At 38.0% G+C, this 22050-nt stretch overlaps 2 protein-coding genes across 3 annotated transcripts in view; one reads left to right on the top strand and one right to left on the bottom strand.

Moving 5' to 3' along the window:
- MTTP (microsomal triglyceride transfer protein) overlaps positions 1 to 21234 on the top strand; it is a 48388-nt gene extending 27154 nt beyond the window's left edge. The window contains exons 11-18 of one of the 2 annotated variants that reach the window (XR_014795974.1): positions 2538 to 2750; positions 5059 to 5270; positions 7370 to 7467; positions 7580 to 7701; positions 9446 to 9673; positions 14846 to 14970; positions 18037 to 18862; positions 19169 to 21234. Coding sequence is in view for 1 of the 2 variants with exons in the window: in XM_084895126.1 (XP_084751252.1) it covers positions 2538 to 2750; positions 5059 to 5270; positions 7370 to 7467; positions 7580 to 7701; positions 9446 to 9673; positions 14846 to 14970; positions 18037 to 18207; positions 19952 to 20129 (1347 nt within the window). In the remaining variant the exon portion in view is untranslated. The remainder of the gene's footprint in view (positions 1 to 2537; positions 2751 to 5058; positions 5271 to 7369; positions 7468 to 7579; positions 7702 to 9445; positions 9674 to 14845; positions 14971 to 18036; positions 18863 to 19168) is intronic. The other variant, XM_084895126.1, reaches the window with a different exon arrangement.
- Positions 1 to 22050, bottom strand: part of LOC311628140 (uncharacterized protein C4orf54) — a 336764-nt gene that overhangs the window by 290635 nt on the left and 24079 nt on the right. The window lies entirely within an intron of this gene.

Raw genomic sequence — 22050 nt, 5'->3', positions numbered from 1 at the left:
CAATATGTTCTTATTAAGTGCTTGGTGTACTCAATTTTGAACAATATGTAGGGTTTAGTTCTAGTTATTAGAAAAATATTAAACTGTAGGGCTCTCTCCTAGAGCAGACTTCATCTATAGTAATTGTGGTTTGTGCCTTTGAGTAAAATATGGTGGAAATTATTTACCTCTATTTACTGAGGACTTTACATTTTATTTTTAATTTAATTTTTCCCAAAGCTTCTCCACTTGCCTGAGTGGACTATCAATTTCTCATTAAAATAAAACACTCACTTTGTAAGCATAGCTAAGTACGGAAAATACAGCTGGATTATTATCCAACATAACCCATCTTTCTATAGTGTAAATAGATTAAAGATGCTGAATACATAAAAACATAGTCTTTTCTTTCTTTCTACATTTATTAGATTAGTTAGCTTCCAGTCAGCATTTTTCCTCTATCTTCAAAAGATATAACCATACTATTTTGCTTACTGAGTACTTGCTATAAAAACAATAGAAAGAGAATGTTCTTAAAACAAAGTAGTTCCAAAAGAGACAACTCATAATTAGAATGTGAGTATAAAAAAGATCACAGAAAAATGGTATTGAAAATGTTTGAGTATCTTATTAAGACCTGACAGAAGTCAAATTTGTATAGTTTTTATGATATTAAAGAACTGTGACTTCTTATAATTATTTGAGTAGATTGTATACTTCTAAAGACAAAACTCACGTATAAAAACATCCATCCAGCAGTATTTGATGAGCATTTATTCTGTCTAGGTATGATGCTGGTCCCTTAATATAAAGACACAAAATATTCTACTGTCTTCAATTAACTAGTTTGTTTATCAAACATAAACAGATAAGTACAATAATATTGAAATATAAAAAGAGTGCCCTAAGAATACAGAAGATGTAACTAACTATTCTGTCATATTTGAGCTTAGTCAAGAAGAACTCTTAGGTGAGAGTTGGTAGTATAGAATAACAAACATTCTAGGAAAAATACAACTGTGTATGAAATGGCCCAAAGTCATAATGTGCCTGGTATACTTGGAAACAGTGAAAAATTCAATGGAGCTGGAGCACAAAATATATATGTCTCCTTCTCTCCCACCCATTCTCACCGGCTTCTTTACATAAGTAGTATTATTACTAGTTTTTGCTTTCTCCTTCCTGTGTTTCTCTGTGCTACTAAGCTGCTGTACACACACATCCCTATTTCCTTTTTCTTGCACAAATATAGTGCTCTGAATATACTTTCTCTTACTTTTTTTTTTCACTGAAAAATATGTCTTGAAAAATCGCCCTGTCCTAATAGTTTAGAGATATCTTCCTCTCTGTTTTTATAACATCCATTGTGTTGATGTAGCTCAGTTTATGCAGCATTGCTTATGTGTCCTCATTAGGTGGTTTCCACTCTTTTGTTATTACAAATAATGCTAACATGAATAATTTTAGGTGCATTTGTTTTTCTCATTGTTGGAACTGTAGCTTCAGGATCAAAATGCAGCTTGTTAGCTTTTGCCAAATTATCCTCTATAAGAGTCATACCATTTTATGTTTTCGGTAGCAATGTATGAGAATATCTATTGCCCCATAACCTCGATAACAAAGTATGTTATCAAATTTTTGAATGTGTTTTTATCAGTCTGATAGTTGGCATAGATAATTGGCATAGTTAGGAAAAATAAAGTATAGTATCTTCCCTTCAGTCAGAGACCTTTTATGTCTCCCCTAACCCCTCACCTCCTGCCCTCACCCTGGTTTGTGCATGTGTGTTTGTTTTTGAGTGTGCCTGCAGCCTAATTTCAGAGTTTACAAATCCTATAGATGATTAGGTTTTAGGAATCCTTATTTTAATGGTGAATCTGAAGCCCTAAAATATGCATAGTAACAAATATAAACTCAGATGCCCCTACTTTGGTTTTCCATTAAATTATCAACTTGTACTCAATTTCTATATTTCTAGGCTAGGAAAAAAAGGAGTTTTCTGCTTAAAGAACATATTTTTAAAAAGTACCTAGCAAAGTACATGCCAAATAGGAGGCACTCAAGATATATTTTTTAACTGTATGGCAGCATTAGTAAAATATGAAATAAAGTGGAAACAAGCACTTTTTAAACATCTAGAAAAAGACCTATGGTCAAGTAGTAAATATTTTCACCAAAGTTTTTACACAAGAAAACTGTTACCACTTAGGCACCATCGAATTGTTGCTTCAGAAATACAGTGAGTGGGCAGTTTCATGAATAATTAATCAAGGGAATTTCTTAAATGACTTTGTGCATTCAGAATGTGTTCAAAAGTTAATATGTCTACTATTATACTCATTGCTTCCTAAAAGTATGTCAACCAATACATGTAAAGAAACCACCGCTCTTTGCCAAGCTTTACTTGTTCATTTTCACTGTGCGCCTCAGTCATGAAACCAATGCAAAAATCTCCTAAAACTCAAGTTGTTCTCTTGGGCCTAGGAGGGAAGCCAGTCATGCCCAAGCCTTGTTTAATGTGTGGCTATGTATATCTGAGATAATCTGTGATTTCTTAGGGAGTGGTAGAAGCCAAGAAATTAATTCTGGGAGGACTGGAAAAGGCGGAGAAAAAAGAGGACATCACGATGTACCTGCTGGCTCTGAAGAATGCCCTGCTCCCAGAAGGCATCCCGCTCCTCCTCAAGTATGCAGAGACAGGAGAAGGGCCCATCAGCCACCTGGCTACCACCGCTCTCCAGAGATACGATGTTCCCTTCATAACGGATGAGGTAAAGTCTCCAAGGTTATGGTAAAAGTCACAAAAGTAGAAAGCATATCCAAATATGAGTCAAATGCAGATAGATGCCTTTGAAGTCATCCTATTTTTCCCCCCAAACTACCAATTTCTCTTTCCTGTTTAGGAATACCTCTTAAATTGGATTTAAGGTTATGCTCAAGCAGCCTCACCTTTTGAAAAGAAAAAATGTCCTATATCCTGAAGCACAAACATGAAAGCATATTCTTTTACTTTAAGAAACAAAAGAATTGCCCTGACCGCATATCAGTTGGTGCTCCAAAAAATGTGGGGGATTCAATTCCTAGTCAGGGCACATACCTAGGTTATGGGTTTGATCCCTGATTGGGGCACATATGGGAGGCAACTGATCTATGTTTCTCTCTCACGTTGATGTTCCTCTCTCTCTCTCTCTCTCTCTCTCTCTCTCTCTCTCTCTCTCTCTCTCTTCCTTTCTCTCTGAAAATTGATAAAAAAAAAGTATGTCTTCAAGTGAGTAGTATAAAAATAAAAATAAAGTATTTTCAGAAATATCTTTATTTCTATAAATTTTAAAATTTTGTTAATTTTTTTGACACTGAAATATCATACCTTAAGTATTGGTGTCTACAGCTACATTTTCAAGCAGCTATCTAAATTAAACTTTTGTTAAGGCAGAGAATGTTTATAAATCCCAAGCTAAACTGCCTGTGGAGAAAGATGTTTCCAATTTTCAGATAAACATCTTTCCATTGGTTTTGTGTCACTTTTTTTTAGTTTTCATTTTTTTTCAAAAATGTGATGGTTAAGGTCAGAGCCTTTTGAGACATACAGACGTACATTTAAAATCTGACTGTGTCCATTCCTAGTTGTTTGTGCTTAAGTTAGTCACTTAACTTCTATATACCCAAGAACAAGGCCAACATGTGGGAGAGATAGTAAAAGACATTGAAATAAATATTTATAAATGCCTAGTATAAGAACACAACACACAGTGTAAGATTAGGCAGTGCTTGTAACCAGAAGAATTATTTGTTGCCACAGAATGCAGATATATTGGCAAATTTTCTTGGGTGTTAATGTTTTTGTTTTTTAAGTCCCCTAATGTAACCAATGGACTCTCAGTGATAATGATGTGTCAATATAGGTTCATCAAGTGCAACAAATGACTGCTATAGAATAGAGGGAGAGGTTGTGTGGAATGGGGGAGCGATGAGGAGCAAGGGTATATAGGAACTATTTGTACTTTTTTAAATATATATATACATATTATTGATTTTTTACAGAGAGGAAGAGAGAGGGATAGAGAGTTAGAAACATAGATGAGAGAAAATCATTGATCAGCTGCCTCCTGCACACCCCCTTCTGGGGATGTGCCCCCAACCAAGGTACATGCCCTTGACTGGAATCAAACCTAGGACCTTTCAGTCTGCAGACTGACGCTCTATCCACTGAGCCAAACTGGTTTTGGCGGAACTATCTGTACTTTTAAGTTTGCTATGAACCTAAAATTGCTCTAAAAAGAAAGATTATTACTGTGTAGTTTGTAAAAAGGAGAAAGGAAAATTCTGAGGTACTTCATTGTAAGGAAATATCAGTTCATGTAGCCATCTCTCCCAGAGCCCCATTGCCACACGGTGGTAGTATTTTTATTAAAAAAATTCTGTATTAGTTAGGTAACATCGTGATATGCTATAATTACAAATGAACCTCGAAATCTCAGCTTGCCCTGGCCAGTGGCTCAGTTGATTGGAGTGTCGTCCTGTACACCAGAAGGGCACATACCCAGGTTGCAGGTTCAATTCCTGATCGGAGCTTGTGCAGTAGGCAGCCAATCTATTCTCTTTCTCTCTCAAAATAAATCTCAGCTTATCAAAAATGTATTTCTCATTCATGCTCTGTCTAAGGTAGGTAAAGGAAATTGTGGCCCGAAGTTTACTACAATAGTGAAACAAGGAGACAGAGATGGCGTACCAGCTCTTAAGTGCCTCAGCCTAGAAGCTACCCAAAGTGATTCTGTTTACTATCCGTTAGCAGGACTATGGCCCCGACCTACCCTGTTTCCCCGAAAATAAGACAGTGTCTTATATTAATTTTTTCTTCCAAAGTTGCGCTAAGTCTTATTTTCAGGGGATGTCTTATCTTTCCATGCACTAGGTCTTTCTTATTTTCAGAGGATGTCTTATTTTCAGGGAAACACGGTAATAGCAAAGGAACCTGGGAAATGTAAGAATGTGTATTCAGAGAGCAGTAACTATGTCTGCTACAATGTCGATTTTGAAAGCCTAGATGTGCACTAATTAACTTGAACATCTTACTAACAGGTGAGGAAGACTCTGAACAGGATTTACCATCAGAATCGCAAGGTTCACGAGAAGACTGTGCGCACCACCGCAGCGGCTATCATTTTAAACAACAATCCATCCTACATGGAAGTGAAAAACATCCTGCTCTCTATTGGGGAGCTTCCAAAAGAGATGAATAAATACATGCTTTCCACTGTTCAAGACATCCTACATTTTGAAATGCCTGCAAGGTATGGTACGGTGCACCTGTCTCTGCTTTTTCAGGCTTAGCTGTATATTTGTGTGGTACACATGTGGATAATAACATTGGTGTGGTCACTATGCTGGGTTGTGTTACACAGGGAAAGAGTTTGACAAATTTCCCAAAAGAGAACCATTTAATGGAACAACTAAAGCAACTTTATTTTAGCACTAGCTTCAGGTATGATTTTTACTCTAGGTCTCCTGCTCAGTCTGATAAGAATATGTGATCAAATGTGAGTCATTTTCTAGAATCCAGCTATATTTTTAATAGGGTTCTTTTTACAAATAGTACTAAAAAAAGGATGTGAAGTTCTCACAAAATGGTCTGTCATCTTAACTTTCCACGTGTTAGAAATCTTTGAAGCCTCATATCACAGGTCAAAAGAACTTACCATTTAAATTTAAAATCTTAGACATGGCCAGAAGTTTAAGGACCACTCAAGGGATGGAGAATGGGACCAACAGACATTGTTGCTCCCAGTTACTCTTACTGGTTTCATCTTCCTGCTGGTACCCAAGACTCTTCTTAATTCACTGATCACCCTCTTCAAAATGGCTTCCCTGAAACTCTCTACACCTCTTCCCTGAAGCAGAGGGCCAGAAAAGGAATTCCCATTTCCCCTGAGTTATATGCAGAGCACTCCCCTTAGGAACGATCAAATATGAGCATTACCTGTTGAAAAGGAAAACAGACAATGGGAGGGAGGAAAATAAGGAGAAATGGAAACAAATTGAAAGGCAGCAAAAGAATGAAGGAAAAACAAAAACTAAGAAGAATGAAGGACAGGAAATGGGGAATGAGTAGAAGAGAGGAAAGAGCAGGAAACATAAGGAAAAGGGGGCATGAGGATAGAGGAAAGAAGCAGCCTAATTTGTAGCCATGAGTTACTAGTCAAGGACCTGACATCTCCTATTGCTGCGTTTCCTCTGTGAGAATCATGGAGGAGATCCTGGTGGACTATCTGCCCTTGTCTTGTGAACCTAGTGATTCAGGGGCAATAAAGAGGAAGCAGTGGGGACCGGCAAGGAGGCCATGGCAAACATTCTGGTCAGATTCTCAGAACCAAAACCACTGGAGTTGGAAGGGCCAGTAAAGGCTATCTTGCTTGGTGTTTCCAGTGTGGGGGCCGAGGCTTCTGGCAGGGGGTGTCCAGACATTGCCTGCACCTCTTCAGTGGCAGGAAGGTCATTATTCAGAGACTCAGGATTACTTTTTTATATAACTGAAATCTTAGTATTGGCCCTGGTTTTACCCCCGGAGCCATAAGGAACAGTCCTAATAATTTATCCACACGCAGGCCCTTGGACTATTTGAGGAAAGCTGTCATGGTCGTCCTCACCTTTTCTTCTCTAGGCTGAAATCTTAGAACCTAGGGATATTGGGGGCAAAAGATGATAAGGTAACCATTCTCTCCTCTCAGTAATGCTCTACCTCAGACCTAGGTCCAGATCTCTTTAGTTGATTCCTTTATGCATTGTTATAATTTTATAATTACTGATATGATTAGTGTTAAGTAGTCAGGAATATAAAGATCTCCATACTAATTAGATAAGTAGACAAGTTAGAGACATGGGGTAAGGTTCAAGACTTACATTAGAGGAGACAATGATTTATATATTAATGTAGCTGAAATTTTTTTTTCCATTGAAAGGTACATGAACATGAAAAACATTCCTGGAAGTTTACTATTATGTACATATTATTAGCCAGTGATAACATTAGAGGGTGTAGGAAAATGTTTAAGGAAAAATTGGCAAGTTCTCCAGTTCGGGACAGCTTTCTTTTCAAGTATGCTGTTTAACAGTGGAACCAAAGTGACTCAAAGAATATGTGTTGTCCACTGCTGAGGTGTGTCCATCGGCCAGCTCCTACTGCCTCACAGCTGTGTCCTCATCTTGCTGAGGAATGAAGGGGGAAGCCCTGACCCTGGTGCTGGCACTCCAGCTGGCACCGCCCAGTCCTGGAGCAGCGTGAGGAAATTTCGGCCCCTGTGTTTTCCACCGAGGACTTGGGTTTTTTTTCCAAATCTGATTTGGGAATCAGTCATTACAACGAAGGTGCAGCTTTTCCTTTTACGTGTTGCAGCAAAATGATCCGTCGAGTTCTGAAGGAGATGGTTGCTCATAATTATGACCGTTTCGCCAAGAGTGGATCTTCTTCTGCCTATACTGGCTACATAGGACGTATGTAACCTAAAGGGTGCTCCCTCCTCACCCCTCCCCCCTCCCCAGCGTGGGTTTGCTGGAACTATTATTAAATTACAGGGTTGGCTTTCTTTTCTTTTTTGGCCATTAGGTACTCCCCATTCGGCATCCACTTACAGTCTTGACATTCTTTACTCTGGTTCTGGCATCCTAAGGAGAAGTAACCTGAACATCTTTCAGTACATTGGGAAGTCTCAACTTCATGGTAGCCAGGTAACTCATTTTCCATTAATTTTTCTGGATAAAGTATGTAAAAAAAATTAGTGTGGGGTAAAATAAGTTATATACTGATTGCAACATTATAGAATGTGTAAGTTAATGGTGGCTGCTGCCATGTGTCACCCATAATTTCATCATCTGTAAGAGGCTGTATGGTTTATAGGCCCAGAGAGAGTTTTAAATATGATCTTGAAATCTAAATATGTATAGATTTCATGCCAGTATTTCTCACATGTGTCTTAAAAAACTTCTAAAAAACAAGATATATTTCTTGGAGCTCCAGATATTTCATTCTAGAATATATTTTCTTTTTCTGGATGTTTCTATGAAGAGATTCATTACCCAAAATAAAAACTTTCATAATAGCCTGGCTGGTGTGGCTAAGTGGTTGAGCATGGACCTATTAACCAGGAGGTCATGGTTTGATTTCCAGTCAGGCCTCATGCCCAGGTTGTGGGCTTGATCCCCATCATTATTGATGTTTCTATCTTTCCCTCTTCCTTCCTCTCTGAAGTCAATAAAAATATATTTTTCAAAACTTTCATAACACAATATGGCTCTCTAAAGGTTCAATTTATGTTTTTTTCCAATACTGCTAGGAGAGAAAGGAATAAAGTGTAGGCGTTTGACAGCTGGCTGACTTCCTTTTGTTTTATCTAAAATTTGGTAAAAGCTTTCTAATTTTGAAATACGCTTTCTTTTTAGTTTTCATTCATATCAAATTGTAACCTTCTAAATAAACTCATTTAGGCTTAAAAACGATCCAGTGCTATATAAACTCACTGTACCCTTTGATAGAACTCTAGACAGTATGCTCTTCTGTCTGTCCCGAGGGATCACCATCTGTTTTCTGATATGGGCTCTGAAATGCCAAGTACCCAGTAGCAAGGGACTGGGTAGGGAGGATAGAGCATATGTAGGATTCCTATGCCTAATAGAGATCAGGATGTGAGCCCCTCGTGGTGTTTATCATGCTTCCTTTGAGCTAGAGAGAAAGAATAGGCCCAAAAGTTATGAGTCATGGTTTATAGAACTCCACATCTTCCCATAGCAGCAGCCTTAGGGTGACTGTCCCAACACCTCTCCACTTCCTTTTGTGTAGGGGCTCTACACAATAACGGACCCAATCTCTGTGACAGTTCTGGAGAGACTAAGTAAGGGTTTATGGGATGATACCATAAAATGGAAAGTTTGTGGCCTATGTAGTTAGGCAGAAGGGTTTGAATCCTGCCTCGGCATTTGAGCTTTTTTTGGTCTCATCTACAAAATGGATAAAATAACATGTATCCCAAAGGTTGGCTGTGAGGATTAAATGAAGAAAACTAACTAGCCCTATCTTATTTAGTTCAGTGGATAGTGATGGCCTGTGAACTGAAGGGTCCTGGGTTCATTTCCGGTCAAGAGCACGTACCATGATTGCAGGCTTGATCCCCAGCCCTGGTCAGGCATGCTGAGGGCAACCAATCGATGTGTGTCTCTCACATCGATATTTCTGTCTCTCCCTCTCCCTTCCACTCTCTAAAAATCAATGGAAAAATATCTTCAGGAGAGGATTAATAACAACAAAAAAGAAAACTAACCTTATATTTAGGCATAAAGTTGTTTTTTCCTAGTTGCTGCAGATTTTTAAATTATTAACCCCTGGGAAAGTTCTAGCTATAGCTCACCATCACTTACAGAACAGGCATGGAGCTTATGTTATGTCATGTTATATAATGTGATGTCTATTTTTCCCTAGGTGGTCATTGAAGCCCAAGGACTGGAGACCTTAATTGCTGCCACTCCTGATGAGGGGGAGGAGAACCTTGACTCCTTTGCTGGCCTGTCAGTCATTCTCTTTGATGTGCAACTCAGACCTGTCACGTTTTTCAATGGATACAGTGATTTGATGTCCAAAATGCTGTCAGCATCTAGCGACCCTGTCAGTGTGGTGAAAGCACTTGCTCTGTTAATAGATCATTCCCAGGTAATTAATTCACTCTGCAAATTTTATTGAATTCCTAAAATGTACCAGGTATTTTTTAAATGTGTTCTATGCTTTGAGTATACAAGACAAAATTCCATGCATCTTGGAACTCACATTGTAAGCATTCATTCTCTTGGTATTGTTGCTGCAAAAGAAAAAAATACTAAATATAATATGAGTATAGTATAATGTCAATTATATCTCAGTACAAATGGAAAAAATACTAATTCTAACATAAACAAGAAATGATGGAGGAAATAGTCTAAGATAAAACAGAGCAGACAGGCATTATCTCTGTTCACTTGGCTTTCCTGGACATGAGGGCTTAGATAGTTATTTGAAAGTAGGAGCTAAATCACATGGCTTCACAAGTTACTAATGACATTTATCATGACAACGATTATGAAGAGCCATGTAGCGCATCATTTTGACCATGAAAAATTAGTAGATGAACAACAAATCACTGACATCAACCACATGTAGAATTTTTGCCCCAAACTCTCATGTTCACAGAATCATATAAGATTTAACCATTTATTAGTAGAGAATAAAAGAACTTTCATTCACTTGAACTGTATAATCTTCAGAATGATTTTCAATTTTCCCCACCCCCAAGTTTTACATTACTGTGATAAGTTATGATGATGCCATCTTCTGTGCAGTAAGATTTAGGTGACCAAGATACTATGGATGGGAGTGGTCTGCCTCAATGGATTTTCTGGGAAACAGAAGAGTGTTAATCTGAATAACCTTTGAGTTCAAATGTTTCATGCTTAAAAAAGTTTTCAATGGCTTGGCTTATTTCCTGTCTTACTTAGCATACCAATATAAAAAATGGAATATTTGTTAAATAAGGATCCTAGAGGAAATCCCTAAAAATGATCACTTTGTACTCTAATTCATACTTATGATATTAGTGATATATGAGTAGATTGGATTAAAATCCACAGACTATAAGATTTTTTGGAAACTTTGCTTTTGTGGTTTAGTAAATTCATTTGAATTTTGTCCCTACTCATTACTTTCTGTATGCTCTTGGGCAGGTTCTTAATAGCTTTAAGCCAAGATTTCCTACTAATAAAGTAAGGCATTTGAAACAGATAGTCCAAAGTTTTTACCAGCTTTGTTGTTTGCCAGATAATTTGAGGATTCTGATTTGTTGGGTTCCAGTTATGAAATCATAGATTTTAAGACATGGGATAGAGAGACCTTAAATATCAGATTTTACTAAAACCTCTCCAAAACATCATAGGTTAAAACTAAGTATTAATATCCAATCTTTATTATTCCTCATAGCACTTAGGATAGCTGCATATAACAAAAAAAAACCCAGGGTAGTATAACCAAATAGTTTTATTTTTATCATATAACAATATTTGAAAGTAGCCAAAGTAGGTAATGTGTTGCTACAGAAATCCTAAGTTATTACAAGATCCAGGCTCTTTTCCCTTCAGCTCAGCCATTTTTACTTGTGGCTTTTAACCTCATGCTTGTCACCCCATGATCATCAGATGGCTGCTGCCTTGCCAGCACTGTTACCTCAATCCAAGAAGGAGGAAGCAGCAGGAAAGTCTGACTCTTTTTCAGAAACTTTCCTGGAAGCCCTATCCATTCCTATAAAAACTAAGTATCTATAAAAGGAATACCTTTGGTTATTGACCAAAAGTATGTCATGTGGATGTTTCTAGCTGCAAGAGAAGCAGATATAGTTTTTAAATGGTTGAATAGCTCTGTGTACAAGACTGTGTTTCTGTTCATACGAGTGAAAAGAAAGACAATCAGCAGTGCCTCTCAAATCCCTTAATCCTCAAGGTCACACATATAAAAACAATTCTCTTATTATGTCTGATATTTATTCTGTATATTTCCTTTGCACTATTACCTCTGGAGAGATTCATCCTCTGAAGAAGGCATAAGAGTGCTGAGGATGTAATTTGTATTTTAAGACACAGGAATAATAATAGTTCCGCACCATGTGTATGTACTCAGTTACTCATCAACAGTGCCTAATGGTATTAATGCAGGTGTAAAACTGGATGTAAACATCAGTAATAATCTAGATCAATGTTGTCAAACTTTTATGAAAAGGGCAGAAAGTACATATTTTTGGCTTTGTGGACACATGGACATGTGGTCTCTTTGCAACTAGTCAGCTCTGCTATTGTAGAGTGAAGGTAGCCAATAGTGACATAGTAACAAATAAGTGTGGCAGTGTTTCAAAATCCTTTATTTATAAAAACAGCCAGTGGGCCAGATTTGCCTACAGTCCATAGTTCACTGACTCCTGAGATAGATTATCTTATTAGTTTTTTTTATTCATTAAGCCAGGGTCCCTAAGGCATATTCAAAGAGAAAGATCATGCCCAGGCTATTAAACATAACCTAATGCCTGTATATTCCAGATTGGAGTATTTGGAAGATCTGGGGTTATTATACAAATAAGCTGTTGGAGGTGCCCTGCTCTGCAAGGCACCCAGGAATGCCATCCCAGCTTCAGAGGCGCATGCCACATTAGGTCAAGTGCTGACGTTGAAGGAAATTTTGGCAGTGGGTGGCCTGTCATAGCCACCAGGGCAGATGGAATTACTCTGTGCTCACGCTCTGTTTTCAGATCATTAGGTTACTCTTCAGAGAAGGATGTCTGATAAAGTCAGCATAATAGGGGGGACCCTCTTCAGTCAGCAAAGAATGTGTTTTCCTGAATGGAAGCAGTGGAACAAGTTGTGAAATTGTCAGTATTTGAGCCGTAAGAAACACCTTCGGGACCAAAAGTAAAAGACCAAGGGGTCATGCTAGCTACAAATGCAAAGCTTCAGCATCTCATTCCTCAAGTTCAGTGGTCGGCAAACTCTTTAGTCAACAGAGCCAAATATCAACAGTACAACGATTGAAATTTCTTTTGAGAGCCAAATTTTTTTAAACTTATACTTCTTCTAATGCCACTTCTTCAAAATAGACTCGCCCAGGCTGTGGTATTTTGTGGAAGAGCCACACTCAAGGGGCCAAAGAGCCGCACGGGGCTCGCGAGCCGCAGTTTGCCGACCATAGGTCCAGTTCATAGGTAAAAATTTAAAAAAAAAATATGCATTCTGGATCAAACACAGGCACAAGCCTATGATCTCACGCTTTTGCAGTGTTTCTCAGAACATGCTTTCCTGAGCACCAGGAGACAAAAGACAGTTGTGATTCTGTTACAGCCATGGATGGGAGTAGAAGTCTCCCCAACTAGAGGCATTCCGGGTGCTCATTCTGGCTCCACATGTAGCCTCCAAGCCTGATTTTTCTTTTCAATCTTTAGATGTAATGTCACCACGGAAGATTAGTATGAGAATTGCATGAGATGTCAAATCTAGAGCTCTTAGGACACAGTTGGTGCTTAAAAGCTGTTCGTTCCACTCATTTTATACCCCTGAAAAAATGTAGCCACTACACTATGTAGCTTAATCCCTCTCATGAAGTAAAGATTGTCAAAACACTTGGTTTGTTTTGATATCCACCTAATGTATGGTCAGTAGGAAAGCCAAATTCCACATCACAGACTGTAATTTTTCAAATTGAGATCAAAGAAGAAAATACAAAGAAAGAAATACTTCTGAGGTAGGGCACACAGTATGGCTCATTTAAGAACAATCACAATTACGGTGCAAATGTGGAATTCTGATATTATGGTTCTGCAGTTCATAGGTATAGGTTCAACTGTGGACATAATTATGGTTTTATCAGGGTAATTTGTGTCCCTTTATATTAGTGTCGTTAGCTCTATGTTGAGAATCTCATTCTTTTGTCCAAGTGTCTTTCAGTTAAAGGTAACTTCACGCCACAATCAGACTTTTTTAGTATACCTGGTTGTAAGCCAAGTCCTTTGACTGACATTCCCTGCCACATTTTTTGGAAAGTGAAGATAATTCCAGGAGATCAACAGAATCCTTCCTAGAAAGCAACATAGTGTCATTTATAGTTGGTGAAAACACAGTTTGATCTGAGTAGGGTAATTACATAAAGTTGGTCATGCTGCCAGTTACCATAAACCTAAGATCTTTGAAGGAATATCTAAATTAAGGATACTAAGCCTTTCCCCCCAAATCATTATCACTTCCAACACTGTCCCCAGACAATCTGATTCCAATCCAACTGAAGACATTTTCAGCCAACATCACCAGGGCTAATATATATTATAACTGCAAGACTTAAAAGCTAAATGCTGGCACAAACAGCACAAAACAATGAAGTTCAGACAACCATAAAAATGCTTAGAAGGGCCGAAACCGGTTTGGCTCAGTGGTAGAGCATCGGTCTGCGGACTGAAGGGTACCAGGTTCGATTCCAGTCAAGGGCATGTACATTGGTTGTGGGCACATCCCCGGTAGGGGGTGTGCAAGAGGCAGCTGGTCGATGTTTCTCTCTCGTTGACGTTTCTAGCTCTATCTCTCTCCCTTCTTCTCTGTAAAAAAATCAAAATATATTTTTAAAAAATGCTTAGAAGGAACTATGTTTGTCAGCAAGTATTGTCTCTCTGGAATATGCTGTTGAGTTCATGTTGGACAAAACATATTAATTTGATGTCATTTCAAATGTCAAAGAGCAGGGTATTAAGGCTTAGTTCAATTGCCTTGCTTTCTTTTCCCAACTGGACTAGACAATTCCTGGAACATCTACATTGTACTGGCAGTTTTCATCATAATTTTCATTTGCCAGCAGGATGCAGTTGTCTCTATCTGACACAGCATATAACAAGAAAAGTGGTAAAGGACCATTAGTGGTCATTTCCCAATCCTCATCCCCACTCCAAAGCCACAGCTGGATTCCTGATAGAGATGCCTTCATTTTCCCTAATCTGGTCATTCTCAAATTTGAATGCATCAAAATCAACATGAGGACTTGTTACAACACAGATTGCTGGACCCCACCCTCAGAGTTTCTAATTCAGTAGGTATGGGATTTGTGTTTCAAACAAGTTTCCAGAATGCTGATGTTACTTGTCAGGGGACCACTCTTTGAAAACCATTTCCCCTCCCAATGCAGAACTAAAATGTGTTTCCAAGCCTAGAGAAAGATTCCAACATTAATGCAGCTCAAATGCTATTATCTACAGGAGGAGGTTGAATGTGCTTTTTCAAAGGGGTTGGCTAAATAGTGATTATTACTACTATTATTATATTTTTTTGCTTCTAGGAGATTCAGCTGCAATCTGGACTGAAGGCCAATATAGACATCAAGGGTGCTCTAGCCATTGACATTTCCGGTGCAATGGAGTTTAGTCTGTGGTACCGTGAGTCAAAAACACGAGTGAAAAATCTGTAAGTACTCTATGTAAAGAACTTCAGAAATTAGGTTTTGGAATTGTTTAACCTTCTGACCTTTCAGAATCTGTACTCTTTTTTCTGACTATTTATTTATTTATTATTGAATTTATTGGGGTGACATTGGTTAATAAAATTATGTAGGTTTCAGGAGTACAGTTCTATAATACATCATCTGTATATTGTATTGTGTATTCATCACCTCAGTTCAAGTCTCCTTCCATCACCACTTGTCCCCCTATACCTTCTTCTACCTTCCTCCTCACCCCTTTCCCTCTAGTAATAACCACACGACAATATGTGTCTATGAGTTGTAATTATTGTGTTGTTTTTTTGCCCCAAACTCAAGGGGCAAAAATCCCTTCACCATTTTTACCCAGCCCTACAACCCCTCTGACAGCTGTCAGTTTGTTCTCTAGCTGAGTCTGTTTCTATTTTGTTTATTAATTACCACATATGAGTGAAGTTGTATGGTACTGGTCCTTCTCTGACTGAGTTATTTCACTTAGCATAATGCTCTCCAGGTCCATCCATTTCCTAAGATCTTCTTTTTTATGGCCAAGTATATTCCACCTTTATAAATGTACCACAGCTTTTCATCTACTGATGGACATTTGGGCTGCTTCCAAATCTTGGCACTAAGGAAACATCCTCACCAGCACTTGTTGTTTATTGATTTATTGATGGTAGCCATTCTGGCAGGTGTGAGGTGGTATCTCATTGTGGTTGTAATTTGCACCTCTCTGATGATTAGTGGATATTGAGCATCTTTTCTTTTTTTAATGTTATTTTTTTATTTTATTGATTAAGGTATTACATGTATCCATATCTCCCTATTGACTCCCCACTCCACTCCCATACATGCCCTCACCCCCCAGTGTCTTGTGTCCATTGGTTATGCTTACATACATGCATACAAGTCCATTTTTTCATATGCCTGTTGGCCATCTGTATCTCTTCTAAGGAAGAATATCTTTTCAGATCCTTTGCCCATTTTTTAATTCGGTTGTTTGTTTCTCTGGTGTTGAGTTATAGAAGTTCTTTATAACCCCTTATCAGATGTGTCATTGATATGTTTTTTCATTCAATGGGTTGTCTTTTCATTTTGTTGATGGTTTCCTTTTATGTGCAAAAACTTTTTAGTTTGATGTATCCCTGTTTGTTTATCAGGATCTATACTTTCTATTTGTAATCATTAAATCATAGAGTAGGAAATAACCATGGGAAGTCATTCTTTCCATAGCTTCTTATGAACAGGTCAGCGCCTAATACAACTCAGCCAAGAATCTTGACTCTTGACTTTTAAAGACATCCATAAACAGCATGCCCAGTGGATGAGAGGTTCATCTTCTCATGGTATTCCACCTCACTAGTTGACAGTGCTATTAGGAAACTTTACTCTGAAGCAACCTTTTTTTTTTTTTTTTTTTAGCTTATCCCTCTATTTGGGATCTCAAGTTTTTACTTTTTTACTGTCTTCAGTAGATAAAAAATTTTAAATGGTCACTTTTATGCAGAATCTAAATATTAAATATTTAGTCCTTAAGGTTTTTTTTTTTATCATTCATTTTTCTAAACAAAATGTTCCTGGCTCCTTTAGTTTTCCTAATCTACCTGTCAGATTAAGTGAAATGTTTCATTTTGAACACAAACAATGTTTCTGAACCATTGCAATAATCAAAAGAATTACTCTTCTGTTTATTATAACATCAAAAAAGGAAATTGAAATGCAATAGATTTTTTAAATATTTTTAGATATTTAAACTATGGTTGGGGATAAGTGAGTTAGGGTGGTAAAATTAAATATTTTGGTTTATTTTGAACTATGGATGAAGGAATTGAGAGCTATTAAAAGCTGTCACATTTGTGGCCCACAGTGTTACTAAAACAAACCAATGAATGAGAAATGGAGTGGTCATTGCAGTGATCAGCAATATAACTTAGGGCTTCTCATTGAAGCAGTCATCTGTTTCCTCTTTCTGAAGTATTTCCAGGTAGAAATTTCCCCAAATTACACTGAATTTAATTTTTTTTTTTTTTTTAGAAAGAAATCAACAATAGTAACAACAACAAAATCTGGATTTTTAAGGACACTGTATCCCTAAGAATCTATCAGTATCCACATTGTAGCCAATCTATCCTCAATTTTTAATTTGTTCATTTAAAAATCTCTCTTAAGCCTTTGTTGAATGTTAAGATATTAGAAGGTATAGCGAGGTATTCAGGGATTTAACAGGATACCTCTGACCTACTTTTACCCTGACAACAGTAGGTGGTAAGCTTTAGGTTGCACAGCAAAAATTAGTACCTCTATCAAAAAAGCTTGTGCATACAACCCTGATTTAATTGTAGGAGTAACTCCCACAATATTACTGAAAGTCTACACTTAAATTAGAATGTTCCTAGAGGTAAGCCTTTTACTGAGTTATTTATCTTCTTCATTTTCATCCAAGCCACTCTCCCTAGGCAATTCAATCTGCTTATCTATTCCTCTGAGCAATTGGAGAACCCACCATATCTGTCATTCCTAGGCTACCCACTGTGCCCCACTATAGAAATTTTTTTTGTGACAATATTTTTTCAAATAGACTTAGCTCCCTAGAGACCCTTTGGAGAAAGCAATAAAATGGAATTGAAATATCTACCTAGACACCAACAGAGAAACCAAGGGAGCAAGAAAATTATTATAAACATTAGCTGTCTTCTTGCTGAATTTAGATAACTCAGATATTTCTGACTTTCTGAGAAGACCAGGTTCCAGGAATATTTTCATCTTGGCTCTTAGTAGGCCCATACCAAACAGCAGTACCTGATAGACATTTCATTCCCACTTCTAGAATTGAAGACTGAGGGAGGGTTTAGGGGAAGAGCAAATCTTCACTGCACAATCCCTGGGACTATTGGGCCATGGTTACCAATAGAATTCTGAGCACATTTAGGTCGCATATTAGCCCCTTTCCTTACAGTCATTGGCATCATGAATTTAGATCCTGGGAAATTATAGCTGTTAGTCCAGCTCAGTTAAATGTAATGCTAATAGTTTTTTCTGCCCCAAATCTTTAGGTTGGCTGTGGTGATAGCTGGTGACGTCACTGTGGACTCCTCTTTTGTGAAAGCTGGCCTGGAAATCAGTGCAGAAACGGAGGCCAGCATGGAGTTTATCTCCACTGTGCAGTTTTCTCAGTACCCCTTCCTAGTCTGCCTGCAGATGGACAGGGCTGAGGCTCCATACAGGTGAGAAGCAGTGCTTGGGCATGTTCCAGGGCCAGCCCCACTTCACCAGAACTCACACCCAGTCTTCAACATTCACTTTCGGAAATTAAAAGAAAATGGTAAAAAGAAATTCATGAAACAAATTATCTTTAAATTAGTAACAGAATTCTTGATGAGGCTAAAAATTGAGTCAGTCCCTAGGATAACAAGGAACTGTAATGACCAGTTCTTTCAATTCAGGAGGTATCATATTCTATCTAGAAACAATTTATCAAGGAAATAAAGGGATCTGATTTACCACAAGAATTGCCATGTAGTTTCATTAAAAATACCGGATATATATTTGTTATCAGCTATATCTTCAAAGTTGTCTCCTGGGCAGAGAGCTCAAAACAAAACATGAAATCACTTACCATGGCTAAGGAGCCCAAATGAATTCACAGTGCTTAGGTAATCCATACAACAGCAATTCCACCTTGTTTAAGTTTTGGCCAAAGCTTGAGAGTTTGTAAAATTTTCAGCAGAATTCTTAGTGTCTCAAAAACTGAATATGTAATTGGCCATGTTAATTTCCCAACACCTATCCCACTCTAGGGCTTTTATACTGTGTTCTTTGAATCATGTGACCATATTTATGACAATACTATCACGTGCAAGTAAAATGCCTTTAGTCTAGGTCAGTGTTTCCCAACCTTCTCTCATGATGAGAATCACCTGGTGGAGTTGTTAAAACACAGATTCCTGAATCCCAACTAAGAAGTGCTAAACTAGAATTTTTGGGAACATATAGGTAAAATTGCATACCTAACTAGTGCTCTGTATATAACATCTGTCTTAGAGCACTAGTTAAGTATACAATTTTACCTATATGTTCCCAAAAATTCTAGTTTAGCACTTCTTAGTTGGGATTCAGGAATCTGTGTTTTAACAACTCCACCAGGTGATTCTCATCATGAGAGAAGTTTGGGAAACACTGGTCTAGGTGATACTGTGAGTGGTAGAGGCTTCCTTGACACACTGTTAACCATGAAAGCAATTTGTCTGCTTAAAACAGCAGCCATATCTTCCTCTTCTTCTTTGAAAAGTAACCCAGAGTTGAGCACCTTCTTTATATTCTTGACATTTCATGATCCATATAAATATGCATAAATGATATAAGTATAATTATGAGTTATATTTTTACAGAATAGAGTGGATTATAGTCAGAATATTAAACTGTTGCTCGTTTATACTAATGTATGTATAGAATAAACCTCCATTAATGCATTTTTAAAAATCACCCTTCCAATGGTCACAATGCAGTCACCACCAATCCAGGCACTGGGCTAACTCGTTTGGCTCCACATTTCCCTTTGGCTACAGCTTTGGGAATGCTTCCCTGGCAGCATTCTCATCTTAAATCCAGTTACACTTGCTCCTTCCTCACAGGGGGACTGAGCCCAAAGTGGGGCTCCTAGGATGAGGAGAGGGGGGCCCAGCAAGGCTTGCAAAGCTAACAAAGCACTGAGAGGAATGTAGTCCTCCATTGCAGGAGAATGTCTAGCAGACTCTTATATTCCAAGCATGTGAAGTGTGAAAAGAAAGGGGAAGAAAAACATCACCCCATTCACGGGATGGAAGCCTGTCGTCCTTGGTACTCACATCCTTTCTCAAATCGCTTCGACACAGACACAGAAGCTTCAAGGGCACACTCAGCGCGTGGCTCTGACAGGCATGAGGTGACTTGACTATGTGTGTGATTTTGCTATTTGTTGTTGTTCTGCAGGCAATTTGAGACCAAGTATGAAAGGCTGTCCACAGGCAAAGGATACGTCTTGCGGAAAAGAAAAGAAATGATGGTGGCAGGATCTGAATTCCCTCTCCACCAAGAGAATGCTAATATGTGCAAGGTGGTGTTTCCCCCTCAGCCGGAGAGTGCTTCCACTGGTGGGGGTTGGTTTTGAAACTGAAGGGTGATGTCCCACTTGAATTCATCTCCCCAGGAGGGAAACCAGGTGACATGCCTAAGTGCTTGCTCTCTGAGAGCACAGTGTTTACATATTTACCTGTATTTAAGATTTTTGTAAAAAGTTATGAAAAAAACCCAAATGACCAAATTTGGGCCTATTCAGAGCACCAACCGTGTCAATTTTTTTGAGCCAAAATAATGTGATACTTTTAGGAAATTCTATTTGATATAGCGAGAATTATCCTTCCCTATAAAGAAACTATTGTTTATTTAAAAAATACATACACACACTCAAAACCCAATTTTGTTTCAATAATTTTCAGTGTGTATGTAGCCATCGATAGAATCTTAAACGTGTATTGTTTCTACCAAACATATTCATGCAAAGAAAAAAAACACACAACAGACCTTTTTTCGTGGGAGGTGTGAGGAGGGAGGAGGGAACAAGACTTTTTAAATACTTTCTCAGCCAAATTCATGAATTGACATTTACTAATATCTCTTCTGTTGTTAGTTTTATTGAGCATTGAGGGAGAAGGCATACAACATTCACATACCATCTCATCTTTCTGCTGACCGCATAGTCAGTCCTCTGCATTCCGCCCTACAAAAACATTGGGCTTCGCACGTAAGATTTAGAGATATTAATTTCAGAAACTCCATTTGATTTTTTTGTGTGCTGTGTCTCTTGGAGACCATAATGTGGTGTGCTGTCCTTTATAAGGGACTTGATGTAGTCATCATTTTCTCTTTTGTTCAGCTGTTTGATCGTGAAAGTTCTAGTCTGTGTGATTACAATCTGTACACAAGGTAGAGTTGGCTGAGAGAATTTAGTGCTGATGGATTTGGACTTCTAAAATATGAATTCAAGGAAAGATTTTTATCTGTTCAAATTAAAAGAGGCATGCTAAACATTTTTAAATATTTATTCATGAAAAGTATGTTTATAGTAACAAACCCAAAACTCATAACAGATGTTCATTTGTTTATTAAATATATACAAACACATACACACACACATGCACACACAGAAGTTTATCTAGCCTATCATTGACTGTACATTTAAAATGATGTGTGATGAAATAAATATGTGGAAATCCTATTGAATTCTTTTTGTCTTCCTTTACTTTAAACACCATCTCTCTCTGCTCTTGCCAATTTCTGCGCCCAGACATACACACAAGTTGCCTTTGCAACCCTATAGAACAGGACAGGCCAGAGATCCCAAAAGGAGGTCAGAGCCCTCTGGGAAAATGGACCACTGAAAATCACAGCAGCAAGAACCGGGTAAGGACCTGTGGAGCTGAAAACAAGCTTTAAGCCCAGTTTTCATAAAGCCCTGGACCAGCACCCTTACTGTTAGGTTACTAAGAGGAAAGAAAGAAATTGAAACCTTAAGGGGACGTGATATGTCTTTGGTGGTGACATTGGCTTTGGAAGATGCATCCATAGCAAAGCAGTTTACTCTCTCTTCAGGGACCAGTGCTCTTACACTCCTTTCAAGGGAAAAAAATAAAAAATATAGACTAGATTAACTTTCAGAAAAAGAAGGAAGGCAATATTTCTTAAGCATGATCTTTTAAAAAAGTTTGCAAACACCCTGAAATAAGCATTTGTAGTGTCAACTAAAAAAAAAAAAATCATTGAAGAAAATGAGGATCAAAAAGGGTCTATCTCATTGTGGACCAGTATGCTAACATGATGGGTCAAGACTGGAGTTCTCTACTCAGGAGCAGCAGCCTTCTGATTTCCTCCAAAAACTTATGGTTGCCAGTTCCCTGTGGTCCACAGCAGTCGTTCTCAAATTGTGTCCATGAGGACCACCTGAGTGCTTCTTAAAACAGAACACTGAAGCTCTTCTCCATTTTGAATTCAACTGGCCTGAGTCGGGCCGAGGATTTCCCAGGTGAAGTCTT

This window comes from Pipistrellus hanaki (genome assembly GCF_964339955.1).
Source record: "Pipistrellus hanaki genome assembly, chromosome: 1".
In the NCBI taxonomy this organism is placed as follows: domain Eukaryota; kingdom Metazoa; phylum Chordata; class Mammalia; order Chiroptera; family Vespertilionidae; genus Pipistrellus; species Pipistrellus hanaki.
This window is presented reverse-complemented; position numbering and strand designations above follow the sequence as displayed.